Below are 12947 nucleotides of genomic sequence, written 5' to 3'. Positions count from 1 at the left end.
AAATGGGTGGTTGCGGCCGGTTCGGGAACCGTAAATGACGTCACTTCCATACTGAATGAATCAGATGAAGTAGGAACAAATATCTGCCTACTGAATAGTATGTACTAACAGTATACAGCACGGATAGTAGGTACTGTCTACTGACAGATTGAGTAGGTACTTGGTAATTCGGATACAGCCCCTCACTCATGCTACTCAGAGAACCGGGGTTATGTAAATAACCTAAAGGTTTGTACTGTAATGAGCACGGGGGCGTTCTGAACAGACGTCATAGGTGACTCCATCGTCCAATCGTATCGCTGGAAAAGTAAAAAAAAATAGAAGTACACTACGCTACTCCTCTGCGCAGCCGCAGACTCACGCACAGGAAAAGCCAGCTAGTTCTCTCCTTCCCACAGAGGATATTAAATCTCCTTACAAAGGTAAAAAAAAAAAAACACTTTTTTTATTCGTCCATGGTCTTCTCAATGGTCAAAATTATTGATAACCTTGCTGTCTGTTTGTAGAATAATATCACGGTATCGTATTTCGTTTTTCTGCCTTCTACTTCTGTTGTTATGCTAACCGGTGAACGCTAGCTCGTCTAGCTAGGCTAAGATCACTAAGTAGTTAGCCAGTCACCTTCCTGTTAAGCTAACGTCAGCTTTTGTTTCTAGCTCTGATGCGTTCGCCTCAGACATTTGACATCCGTACTCTGACAGGGGTTTGTGAAAACCTGCAGAAACGAAGCGTATCGTGTTCATGCCTTGTAAGCTATCAGGTAAAACATGAACCAGTTTGAATGACACCTGATGACCGTCTGCACTGACAGCTGCAGGGATGTGATAACACGATATGATGAGATAAACTCCTTCTGATTCTCTTATTGGGGGAAATTGGGTCCTTATTACATCTCACAATAAAGGTCAAAGGTAATAAGCAACAAAATGTTAAAGACAACAAACTTATTTACAGTAAATAAATACAAGAAGAACAGTAGAAGTAGTCGTAGTCGTAGTAATACTAATAATTGATATATACTCTGTAAACTTTCACTTGTGGAAACATACAACCAGTTTTAAAAACACACATGGTGTAAAGCATATTGATATAAGGGACCTGTAATCTTTGGTATACCGTGTCACCATGCTGTTCTCAATAACTTTGTGTCTTTCACAGCTACAGGTAAATCAAATGATGCAGCACATGTCAGCTTCAAAGACCAATCCAAAATGAAAATAACATGCACAAACCATAGGAAATGCAACAGGAAACACACGTTTTAAAGGATGGAAACCAAAAGCAATTTGGGGGAAATAGTAGGTTAATGTCTTGGACAGATTAGTAAAAACACAGCAGTCAATACATTGTTTCTAATAGCCAGGCAGTCGGGAATTTTATAATACAATGAATAGAAATTCAAGACTGGTTTGTTTTGTGCATCTTACTAAATCATCTCTTCGAATGTCCTAAATAACTGTTTCAACTTTGTGCTAGAGAACTGTTTGATTAAATATCTGCAGCTTGCTGTGCAGGGCAGGCTGATGGTCTTAAGGTTAAATGCAATTACAAGGACAGTTTGGATAAAGCTTAATTCACTTTAAGCTTCAATTGATCACTCCCTCACAGTTCTGTTGATAGAACTGAACTGTGCATGCACCCCTTTGCTAACTACGAATGTGCCAGTCATAAGCCACAACCAGCCAAGAAGAATGCATCTTCCTCTTCTTGTATTTCCATTGTTTCACTCTGTCTTTATAAAACAAGTCTTCGGTGTTGGTGTTTTTTGTTGGTGAAATACAAAATTCATAAAACAGGAAATTAATACAGTTATGTGTCATACAGATTTATATGTGATTGACGTACGCCAATGACTAAGAAAAGGTCAGCAAACCTTCCATGGTGTTGGCAAAAAGTGTTGTGCTTTCCAATTAGTCATCTGAATCTGAGATGCATATCGAAGAGAAATCATGACTGTTGCTACATATGTACCAGTACATGCATGTGTCAATAATGTAGCCAATTTGCTCGAGTTTGAAACTCCCCCCCCCCCGAAGGTCAAGTAAAAAAAAAAATTGACTTTAGAGATTTATTTTTGGGCTTTTTGTGCCTTCATTGTAGGGATAGGATAGTGGATAGAGTTGGAAATCAGGGAAAGAAGTCATTTAAGGATATCTTTCCAATAGAAAAGGACAGCTGTCATTAAAAGTAACACATGAACACCAAGATTCCTTCAAGTGTTTGTGTCGTCGTGTCGCCGTAGTCCCACCCCCCCAACGCTGTAAACCTAGGGGAAACACTGACTATCCTGTTTCTATTTGTGTTATATCTGTGTGTGTTTTGTCTTTTGAATCAGCTCTTAGGAGCTCAAAACCACCAGTAAAGCTGTATAAGCACCGGGTTGACGGGACCGAAGGAAGTGGCGCGTCGTACGGGGAGCTGCCTGCCGACATCGCCATGAGCTACAAACCCATTGCTCCTGCGCCTTCTGGCTCCAACCATACACCTCCAGGTTTGAACACAACACAACGCTAATGCAGTTATCTGACAGCTGACATTTCTGTAATTTATACTTATAAAACATTGAACACCGTGGATTATTTTAAGGTCAAACACTCCATCGACATAACAAATGAAAGGTTGTCTAGCCAATGAAAATGTGATAATGTGACATACAATACTTTGATGGAAGCTAAGCTTATAGTGACACATAAAATAATCTGCACATTTACTGTGGACACATTAAGAGCCCTGGTACAGAACTGATAGAAATGGGTTTTCTTATTTTTAAGAAATATTAAACTTGCTCAAGCTTATGTGTATCAGAGAACTTTACAGTAAAATATGACTTTTACCTTAATGCCATGCAGTGTTTCAGGAGGCAGGTTTCTACCCTGTCTTCTAATTTGTTACATCTATCTTCCTCTTCTTCTGTCCAGGCTCTTCTGTGCCGTCTCCATCTCTACCCTCATCTTCAAACTTTCGGCCGGCTTTCAGCGACTTCGGTCCGCCCTCCATGGGCTTTGTTCAGGTATGTCTGCTGTACAGACATAGGCTTACCCCGTCTATAGTAGGTTAGTTTATATAGGCTATTCATTTTAGGCCTGTGTTTTACTTGATTCTCAAACTTATTTTATGTGTTTGAGGGCGCACTCACACTAGCAAAGTTGTCACAGTCCTGTATCGTGCTTAAGCATGATTGTCCCCCCTCCTCATTCCCCCACTGGTCTGCACTCGCACTGCTCCAGGACTAACCGGGCCTTGCACATAACGTCGTAATAAAACACATGAATTTCTTTACGTGATCATGAAGCACGCTTCAGGCGGACTGGAGGAAAAAGGAAAAAAAGGGATGAGCTTTCGGGTCAGCATCCTCGCATTGGAGAACGACTCAGAGAGCATGGCAGCTACTTTACTAATGTTGTGGCTTATTTTGAGTCATGTTAGTCAGATGCATTCATAACACTCAGGTATTTCTTGATAATGAAGGATGTCCTCATTGTGTACCCGCATGCTTGTGCTTGAAGTGTACCGTTGTTTGAGCACTGATCCGAGCACTCACACTAGTCAAAGGAACTGGACATTATGGGTGAACTGTGCTTGGGCACGGTACGGATTGCCAAGTGTGACCGTGCCCTTACGAACAGCTTTAATCTGCTCATTTTACTTTCCTTTCTTCTCGTATCTACACAGACACACTTCTGTCTGTGTTTTTTTTTTCTCTTTTGACATTCATCATCAGCAGTACATTTAATTTCACTCTCGATATTTCACTCGATATTTCATCACCACGATCAGCGTGTGTAGCATATTGTATAATAACGATATTCCTAAAATAAGAGTGAAGGATAACATCGGCAGCAAGCAGCCGCAAAAAGAATACAAATAATAAGTATGGCGTATGAAGCTGCAATTTTAACTCGAGACATCACACGTCACTTGGTGCGTTTACAGGAGGAACGTTGCAGCAGACCCTCTCTCTCACACCGATGGCAATTAAATACAGTAGTGTATTGCGTACAGTAGTATGCAGTAGAGCAAATATTTGCTGGGAGACTGTTTCTGTGAGAGGGGTCTTGAGTTAGCCAAGAGGTAGTTATGTTGAGCTTTAATTGAGCATATCATCTTCTATCATCATTTTGATAATAATTAAAAAAATAAAGATTATCTGTCCGTGCTTTTCCTTTGTATTTGACATCACATTATTATTTAGAAAGAGTCCACACCTGGCATTGTCCTTTCTGTACGTGTGATGTTAATTCCGAGGTGTTAAAGGTATTGAATAGTGGTTTTTTTCCCCTTCTCTTTACATGCAACAGCCTGTCAAAGTGTCTCAAGGGTCCACCTACAGTGAGCTCCTCTCTGTCATTGAGGAGATGAGCCGCGAGATCAGGCCAACATACGCAGGGAGTAAGAGCGCCATGGAGAGGCTAAAGAGAGGTACATTGTGCTTGTCAAAAAACACCAGTTTCTGTACAAGTTGAAGTGCATGTGTGTGTCCTGAATAGTTAATGAAAGTGCAGATTGTGTTGTTCCCTCTGTACTTTCTGTGCTTTTGTTATGTAAATGAAAACCCACCCCAGTAAGACTGATGACCTAGGTCACTGACTGATAGGAATGAAAGAACCTGCTCTTTAATTTTTCGGTAATGGCAGAAATTATTTATTCCATGCAGAATGCTTTTGGTAAAAATAGGCTTACTTTAATGAAATAAAACACACGTGCTATATAGCGTAGCAGATTTTACTCTTCAAAACCCGCCTCAGCGCCAGCTCTCAGCTTGTTGTTAGGTTGACAGAAATAAAATAAAACACACCTTTTAAATGTGACACTCACACTTTAGGGACATCAGTTGTATTTAGATATTTGTTGTTGGTGTTACCATATATTGTTTTTAATTTAAGACCTTCAGGCTCTGATTTCATTTCGATTCTTTATCCAGGTTGTGAGCAAAAGAGTTATCATCCATTTAACACTTTTTTTTTTACAGTGTTTCCCACAGCAGTTTAAGATGAAGCCTTGACAACAGGAGCCCTCTGCCCTCTCGTTGTAGAAAAAAAACAAATTGATTAGAATCCTCCTTCGCCTCTATGTGAGATCCAACAGCTGCTCCTGGTGCTGTTTGATACTCAGTTCGGATCACCCCTCACGGTTCAGGCCACACGTGATCAGCAGATCATTCACTGTATAAATAGGAAGTAAATTCAGTCTTTGATAATATGGTTTTTACAGGCTTTAACACGGAAACATGTTACTATGAAAGTGTTATGGTGTGTGGTTACTTTGTTTCAAACACGACTGTATTGCTCATACAGGTATCAGCTGGTGGCTTAAAAAACAAGTTTAGCTAAAAAAAATAAAAATTTAAGCTATATATGATATACACATACTATGTTGGAGTGTGTTGGACACCAATAAGAGGTGACTCAAATGTAAACAAAGTCCAGAAGACCTAAGACCCTGAGAACGTTAGTTTCTGCCTCTAATGTTAAGATGTGGTCCGAGGATGAAATGATCCTCGTGATCCTCCTTTTTACAATTTCTCATGCATCGTAAAAAGGATTCATGGGTAAAATTGACTGTCTTGAGTGAAGAAGAATCACATGAATATGGGGCTTTAGTAAGTGCAGTGAATGTTAATAGAAAGGACAGATCGCTGAAACTTCATTTAGCCTCTATCTCAGCTGGAATGACCAATTACTTTCGCAATTCTGTTTCATTAATGTCAGAGTGGGTTATTTAACACCTCCTTGCACCTTGCTTTCGTCCCACTCAGGTATAATCCACGCTCGTGCACTGGTCAGGGAGTGTCTGGCAGAGACGGAGAGAAGCGCCCGCACATAACCTTTTCAGAAAGACCCCTTCACCTCACTCTGTCCCAGTAGAGCCTGATCTCTGAAAGGATTTTTTACCCCCCCCCAACCACCACTTTTTCTCAATGGCTTTTTTATATGTGCATTATATCCTCCTTGTCTCTCCACTGTTCCTGCATTCCACCACACACATTTTGTTCATTACAACCTTCCAGCTATGGTGTACACAAAATGCAGTTCAAGTGAAAAGCTCTGGTTATTGACCTTAGTCAAATGATTGGAAGTGTTATAAGTGTTCATTGTTCAATTACGGTAATTGACCAAGGAAGTTTTGTTTTCTCCGATGATGAAATCCATGTTCAAACTGCACCTGAGCTCATTTCCTCTTCTTAACACGACCTTACAGACAGTGACATATTCTTCTTTCAAACTGTGCATTTTCACTATGCCCCATTTCCATTCATCCTGTCTTTGTTTTCAACATGTTTTGTAGAGTAAACACACACAAGATGTTTTTTCAACCCTAAGAACTCTTTACATCTCAAGTCATTTTGTTTGTAAGACAATTTTGTAAACCAGATTTTTGCAGTTCAGTATGTATATCTTAATTAAATAATTAAAACAAATAAAATGTGCTGGCTGTTTCATATGTGAAATTGGTTTTATGTGATACTTGTCGTGGTTCACCTGAAGATTTATCAGACTGTGATGAGACAAATTAAAGATGGCTGACTGTGTAAAAGTTGCAGGGCATCTAGTGACCAACGTGGACTCCTACAACACGAGTACTCAGAAAAACATTGACAGAGTTAAGATTCAACTCTGATTCAACTCAGAAACACACTGGGATAATAACCAGAGATAATCAATCCTTTTTTAAATCTGTTTGAAAGAAACAAATGCTTAAAGGTGTAATATGTAGAATTTTACACTAAAACATCTACATCAATTTAGAATTGTCTAAACCTGTATTTTTTTGTAAAGTATTTAGAAAATCCATCATTTTATAGTTGTGACATGTTTTTAGTTAAACATAGGCATGTTTAACGTTGCCATGGAAACACCAAATGTTTCGTCAAAGGCCGTTCAAAAGGAAGCGTGAACTGCTACCGAAAGCTGCCGTACTGTTGCTGGATGTGCTGCTTTGATAGAAACGTCAAAAGTAATCTTTTGTTATTGTTTTGATTGAGAGCCCCCTGGCGGTGGAATTAACATACTGCGTTCAAGACAAGTCAGGGGATTAAACATTTATTTTTCAATTACATAATCACAACCTCGGTAACATCTCAGCGTACACCGATTCAGCTAGCTCTGCCGCACATACTCAAGAAGTACTTCCCTTCAACAAGACGTTACAAGAAGCTCTTTACAAGTGAAGGAGACCAAGGAGAACCAAAAACAACACAATTGAAGTATAACATATATGAAGGTGGTACAAAGGAGAAAGCAAAGTAACACAAGCCCATGTGTGTTATAAAGTGATTGTCACAGTCAGCTCTGCGTCCCCAGGAGGAAGTAATGGTCTACTGTGTATTCCAGTGCCACCGCTGTGACCCGAGAATCGAAAAAGGGCATCTAATGAGTCAAGGCAGAGGTTTGTGTGAGAGTGTTCATGATTTCCCTTGTGCAAAAACGAATATATATATAGGGGTTTCTCAATTCTACGCATTTCTGTTTGGTTCTTCTTTTTTTTTTTTTGGCTTACGATTGCAAGTTTTTTTTCAGGTAATCCAACAGCTCTGCACATTTCCAGAGAAAGCGGAACAAAAGAAATGCTAAAGCTACTCATTTAAAATACATTGGTGAATTGGTGTTTGCTAAATACTAAGTTGCTATAAAATGACTTCACAAACTGCAGATACATACATCATTCATTATATGAAAAAAAAAAAAAAAATCTTACTGCAGCATTTCCTGTGAATATTGATGCCTTAGATAACATTCGATATGCGGCCAATTACTCAGAGCAAGTTATTTAGCATAATTGTCTGAAAACACAACAGACTATATATAAGTAGATGTAATCCAGACTTCTTGGAGACTGAAGACGATGGTACTTGAAGTGTGTTGTGCTGCTGACCAGGACGGACATCAGGTCTCTGTCTTTAAAGTCAAGCTGATGATATCAGTAATCGATTGGGAACTTAACATTTTAAGAGAAGGACTTGTACCAGATAAATAAGGCAGACAAACAGGATTGGTATAATAGGTGTGACCTGCTGGTGCAATTGTGTGGGGAGCCAGACAGTGCGAGTGTTTGGCTTGGGCGCATGGCTAAAACTGGAACAGCAGCAATGTCTACTGTGTCTCTCTCTCTCTCTCTCTCTCTCCTCCATCTTGAAATTACCAGACATCCTCTTGTTCCAAGCCACTTTGAGGTTCAACCCTGTGAGGAGGAAGAACAGACATTTCTTACACTTCAGAGTATTTCATATAGAAAAAAAAAAAACCTGTCAAGAAAACACCTGGGGCCAGGAAGAGGCTAATCGCAAAAAGAAAGGCGACTGACTGTAGTGGCAGTGGCAGGTGTTTTGTTGAATAGCCCTTTGTAGCGACCCTTTTCCTCCTTCTCTTTGGAGCGGATCCTGTCCTCCATGGCCCTCAGCTCCTTGGCAACAGACGGTTCCAGAGACGGGTCCAGCTCCAACACCTTAGCGAAGTCCGCCCGGGCCTCTGTCTCGTTCCACACTGCAGCGTGGGCCTTCGCTCGCTTATAGAAGGCCTTCACATTGTCTGTAGGAAAACAGAGAGGGAGGACATATTATAGCCCTTTTCCACCTTTTCAAAACAGTCCAAAGTGGTCTAAATGAAACATCTGTGCTGTGCTTTGGTCAAAATATACTGTAACATCAATCAAGCACCACAGGAGGTTTGTGACCCTGTATAAACCAGTGCTGCGCACTGAGAACGCAGCCAGTGGGTGTTGACGGACGAGGGTGCACAGAGCCGTATCGGACCGGAGCGGACACTCAATGCACACGTATCTGGTGGAAGTTCGGTGTCACAGTGCCACAGCTGTTTTACACACACCTGGCACTAACGCTTTCTTCTTTTGTTAATAACTAGAGATTAGCAAACAGCTTTCATATGCACTATAGCCAGTAGTGCTGGCTACAGTAAACAATAGAACATTTGATTTTTAGGACGAGATAATAATCTTTGATTTTTTAAGATATTTATCTGAAGGAAAATGAGAAATAAAAAGGAAGGATGTGATTAGAGTTTCTTTCAATGGCAACAGATTACAATCTGTCGTACTAACAGTGCTCTGACTCAAGGCTGTAAATAATAGTTTGTTATTTATCACCTTGTTAAGTATTGTGATTGTCCTGTCTATATTGTTTGTTGTGTGTGTTAATTGCCCGAGTGGCGAGTGAGTTTTCCCACCACAGCTCTGACAACAAAGCCCTACCCTCATATTTGAAGACCAAAGACGTGCAGTGTTCGATGACTTCGTAGTACTGGCCCTGTAGCAGCTTGCACTGGCAGTAGTTGAGGAGCAGTGGTGTGATCATGAGGTCCAACTTTACCCACGCTTCATCTCCAGGATGCTCCTACCAGGGGAGACAAAAGTCACAGAGTGGAGTTTGTTACAACACCAAACTTAAAAAAACAGATTTGGATTTTCTTTGATTAAAATGTGACCTTACTTTCATCTGTAGATTTTTCAAGCAGGCGATGCCATTGTAATACTTCTCTGAGGCTTCCTTAACCTGGCCCTGTTTGAAAAGCATGTTGCCCTCCTCATGGATATGAGGTACAAGCTCGAGTTTCTCTTCATCTGTCATAGCCCAAACATCGAGCTGGAAAGATCCCGGAGGCAGAACCTGACAGGGACAGGAAGAGGAGGAAGATCATCAGCTCTTAGAGCTTCAATCAGAGATGGGTCAAATTAAAAAGATTTCTTTACTGGATGTTTTCCTTTAGGGAGGCTTTAAACCTTTGTTTTGCATCACTGTGTTATGGAGGTGTTCATCCAACTCAATCATAATACTGTCATGTCGGACTACTTTACAGTGAGTTCCCTTTACCTCAGGACTCACATCTCAGAGATGGGATTGACGTCACATCCACGTTAACCACGTTCCAGTTACAAGTTGGTAACAAGTCGGAAAAGCAACATCGCCGCCTCCAGGAGCACCTTTCTTTTGTTAGCTTATGCTTGGCAATAACAACACACTACCTGATAGTTTGTGCTCATGACAGCATGTCCACAGATAGAAGTGATTGTACCTGACCTAGAAACAGCTCTACATGTCAGAGTAGCATATTTGAGTTTCCCTCTGGATTAATAAAGTATCTCTCTATTGATCTATTGCTCCTTTAATATTAAACTTTGGGCCTCCCCCTGCCTACTCACCTCCAGCAGCTCGATAGTGAAGACGAGAGGCTGTGGACTGGCCTGAAGCTGATCCAGATCCTTGTGCCCTAGAGAGTGGTGGGAGTGGATCTGGGCAATGCCGCAGCAATGTCTCTGGCCTTCCAGGGGATCTTTACCAGCACTGATGTTTCTCAGGGACTGTGACACTAGCGGGTAGAGTGCTGTGTGCTGAGGGGAGAGCAGAAATGTGCAGAAATAACACATTGCTGTTCAATTGCATCCTTGCTGACAAGTAATAATAACAACAACAATAATAACAATTAATAACTATAATAATAATAAAAACAAGAGTTTACAAAGTGCTTAAGTGTTGTGGCAATCAAGAAAAACAAATCTCAGGAACAATCAAATTATAAAAACACTGTAGGCCCCGTGTCCACCTAGCGTTTTTTTTCTCAGCGCCAGCGTCTTTTTTCAGGTGTTTTCAATGGGTAGAGAGCGTTCGCAGCAGGAAGCAACCGCCTGGATGAAAAGTGCACCGCTCTGCGTCTTTTTGTCCCCCCAAGCGCTCTGCCGTTTTAGTGCTGCCGCTCCGAGCGCTTGAGTTGAAAATCTTTCAACTTTTCAGAAAGGCACTGTTGACGTCACAGGCGTTCTTTTCAAAATGTATGATATTCCCTGTATTTTAGCCTCCTACGGATCGTATCTTGTACTCACATCGTCCTTGCTCCGTGTCCTCTGGGGGGGAAAAAAAACTATCTCAAATAAAAAAAACATGCAGTAAAAAGTAACGGACAGCGGTCGTTGTCGGATGTGCAGCACGTTTCTTCTCAGAGCACAAATGCTTCATACAGACACTCCCGAGCGCACAGCCAGCACTTTTCTGCCCGGAAACAAATGCTAGGTGGACACGGGGTTTCACAATGCAGTAGAGAGGAAACAGAAGAGAAATGAGTAAGGACATAAAAAGCAGGCAAACAGAATAAATGAAGCAAGAAGAAGTAAATGCAATAAAAACATTTTTGAATGAAAGACATTTAGCATAAAAAGATTTAACAATAAGTTAAAGATCAAACGATATGATTAAAAAGCAAAAAGAAGATAACATCATATAAAAGATTATCTTTAAAAAAGTGAAGGACCTTAGTGCATGCTATGTCTGTTTCAAAACCTTTGGACCAGCCCACTAACCTTGGTGTCGCAGGTGAATTCTGAAAGCTCGCCTTGTCTCATGGTGATGACCACTCTCTCCCAAGCAGCTAGTTTAAACTTCTTGCCCAAGATGAGCTCCATGGGTTTGCTGCAATCCCCCATGGTCCTGGAATCATCCAGCACCGTGCCATCACACAGGCTGGTGCGATAATGGAAAACCACCTGGTGAAACAAGGACAGCACAACATTACACACTAATCTACAATAAAAATAACTAGTTTGACATAATCACTGCAATAACTCTACGTTGATGCAGCTGATAGCTTGTTTACTGGACACATAAGAGCAATCTGCACTACTTTTTTGACAAGCCTGATCTGAGTCTACTCGCTCTGAAACTTTCTAACCAATCAAAGCCGTGAACACTTGATTGACAATACAGGCTGGCCAACCAGTCTTCAAAAACACACCTCATCCTGTCCCGCCCCCTGAATGTTTCCATCAGATGAAAAAAAAAAAAAAAAAGCTAGATGGGAGAACACAACGGGATTAAAAAAAATAAAAATCTAATAAAAATCTAAGGTTTTATCACCATAGATACAGAAAGCCCATAAACTATCAGTAATGGTTGTACAAGAGCGCGATGTTTTAGTTGCTAAAATCAGAGTGTGTTATGTTAGCCGTTAGCATTAGCTTAAATGCTTCGTCGCATTTCTCAGTCCGAGTCAGAGATCTGGACTGAACCCTTCTCATCGCCTGACTCAGGTGTTGTTACCTTTGTTCCATTTGGAAAAGTCGACAGCTCTCCTTTACCGGGACTGACCAATTTCTTTCTTATCCCTTCCTCGAGAAGCTTGCGTGCCTCCTCCTCCATCCTTGACTCGTCTCAGTTTCCGACTAAAAACGATGTTCGCCGAAGCCAGTCGTTTCGTGTGACGTCACTTGCGTGTCGACGCTTCGAAGGCGTTAGAGCGCCCTCTACACGTAGATACAGTTACTGCGTTAATTCAATTCAAAAAAACGTATTTGTCCCCGGGAGGGCAATTCAAAGGCACACAGAGCAGTAAATTAACAACAGTGCAAGTACGAAACATTTTAACCTAAATATAAAGTGTCAATTTAAATACAACTTAAAGCTTAAACTTAACTTAAAAATATAAAGGAGTAGATATAAGTGGACAGTGATCGGACTAACAGATGTAAACAGATGTAACCATAACTATGTGCAGTAGTGACCAGATGTAAACAGAACTATGTGCAGTAAACGAGAAATAAATATATATATACAGAGTTATGTGCAAGCAGGCAAATACTAAATGATAAGTTAATAAGGTGCATGGTGAATAATGGAACAACAGAACTAATATATACAATATAACTGTAAAGGTAAAAACTGCGTTACAGGCTGCCCTATATAATGAAGAATTGTGTTTTCTGCAACATAACAAAACGAAGAAAAATCTTCAACTTCTTTTATAGATTTCAATAAACATAAAATAGCAAGTTTAAATCTATCTATGAACCAACACTCTAAAAAAAAGGTTGTATTTCATTAGCGTGATACAGTTGTATGTTTGCAGGTGCAGAAAATAAATTTGATTGGATTATGGTAAATAATAACAGCCTTTCACACCTTCACAGTGCTGTCAAACTGACTTAAAACCTGCTGAGCCATAGATTTA

At 40.5% G+C, this 12947-nt stretch overlaps 2 protein-coding genes across 2 annotated transcripts; one reads left to right on the top strand and one right to left on the bottom strand.

Annotated features, from left to right (window-relative positions):
• The first annotated feature begins 292 nt into the window (after positions 1-292).
• Positions 293-6437, top strand: cdk2ap2 (cyclin dependent kinase 2 associated protein 2). The gene is made up of 5 exons (XM_061059880.1): positions 293-422; positions 2336-2491; positions 2919-3010; positions 4299-4419; positions 5756-6437. The coding sequence occupies exons 2-5, from the start codon at positions 2437-2439 to the stop codon at positions 5821-5823; spliced, it is 336 nt and encodes a 111-aa protein (XP_060915863.1). The 5' UTR covers positions 293-422; positions 2336-2436; the 3' UTR covers positions 5824-6437.
• Positions 6438-7024: 587 nt separating this feature from the next.
• aip (aryl hydrocarbon receptor interacting protein) lies at positions 7025-12179 on the bottom strand. Its single transcript, XM_061059869.1, has 7 exons — positions 12041-12179; positions 11305-11487; positions 10153-10341; positions 9443-9619; positions 9205-9346; positions 8302-8525; positions 7025-8178 (listed from the first exon to the last, which is right to left on the bottom strand). The coding sequence occupies exons 1-7, from the start codon at positions 12137-12139 to the stop codon at positions 8173-8175; spliced, it is 1020 nt and encodes a 339-aa protein (XP_060915852.1). The 5' UTR covers positions 12140-12179; the 3' UTR covers positions 7025-8172.
• Between the last annotated feature and the right edge of the window lie 768 nt (positions 12180-12947).

This window comes from Labrus mixtus, chromosome 2 (genome assembly GCF_963584025.1).
Source record: "Labrus mixtus chromosome 2, fLabMix1.1, whole genome shotgun sequence".
In the NCBI taxonomy this organism is placed as follows: Eukaryota; Metazoa; Chordata; class Actinopteri; order Labriformes; family Labridae; genus Labrus; species Labrus mixtus.
This window is presented reverse-complemented; position numbering and strand designations above follow the sequence as displayed.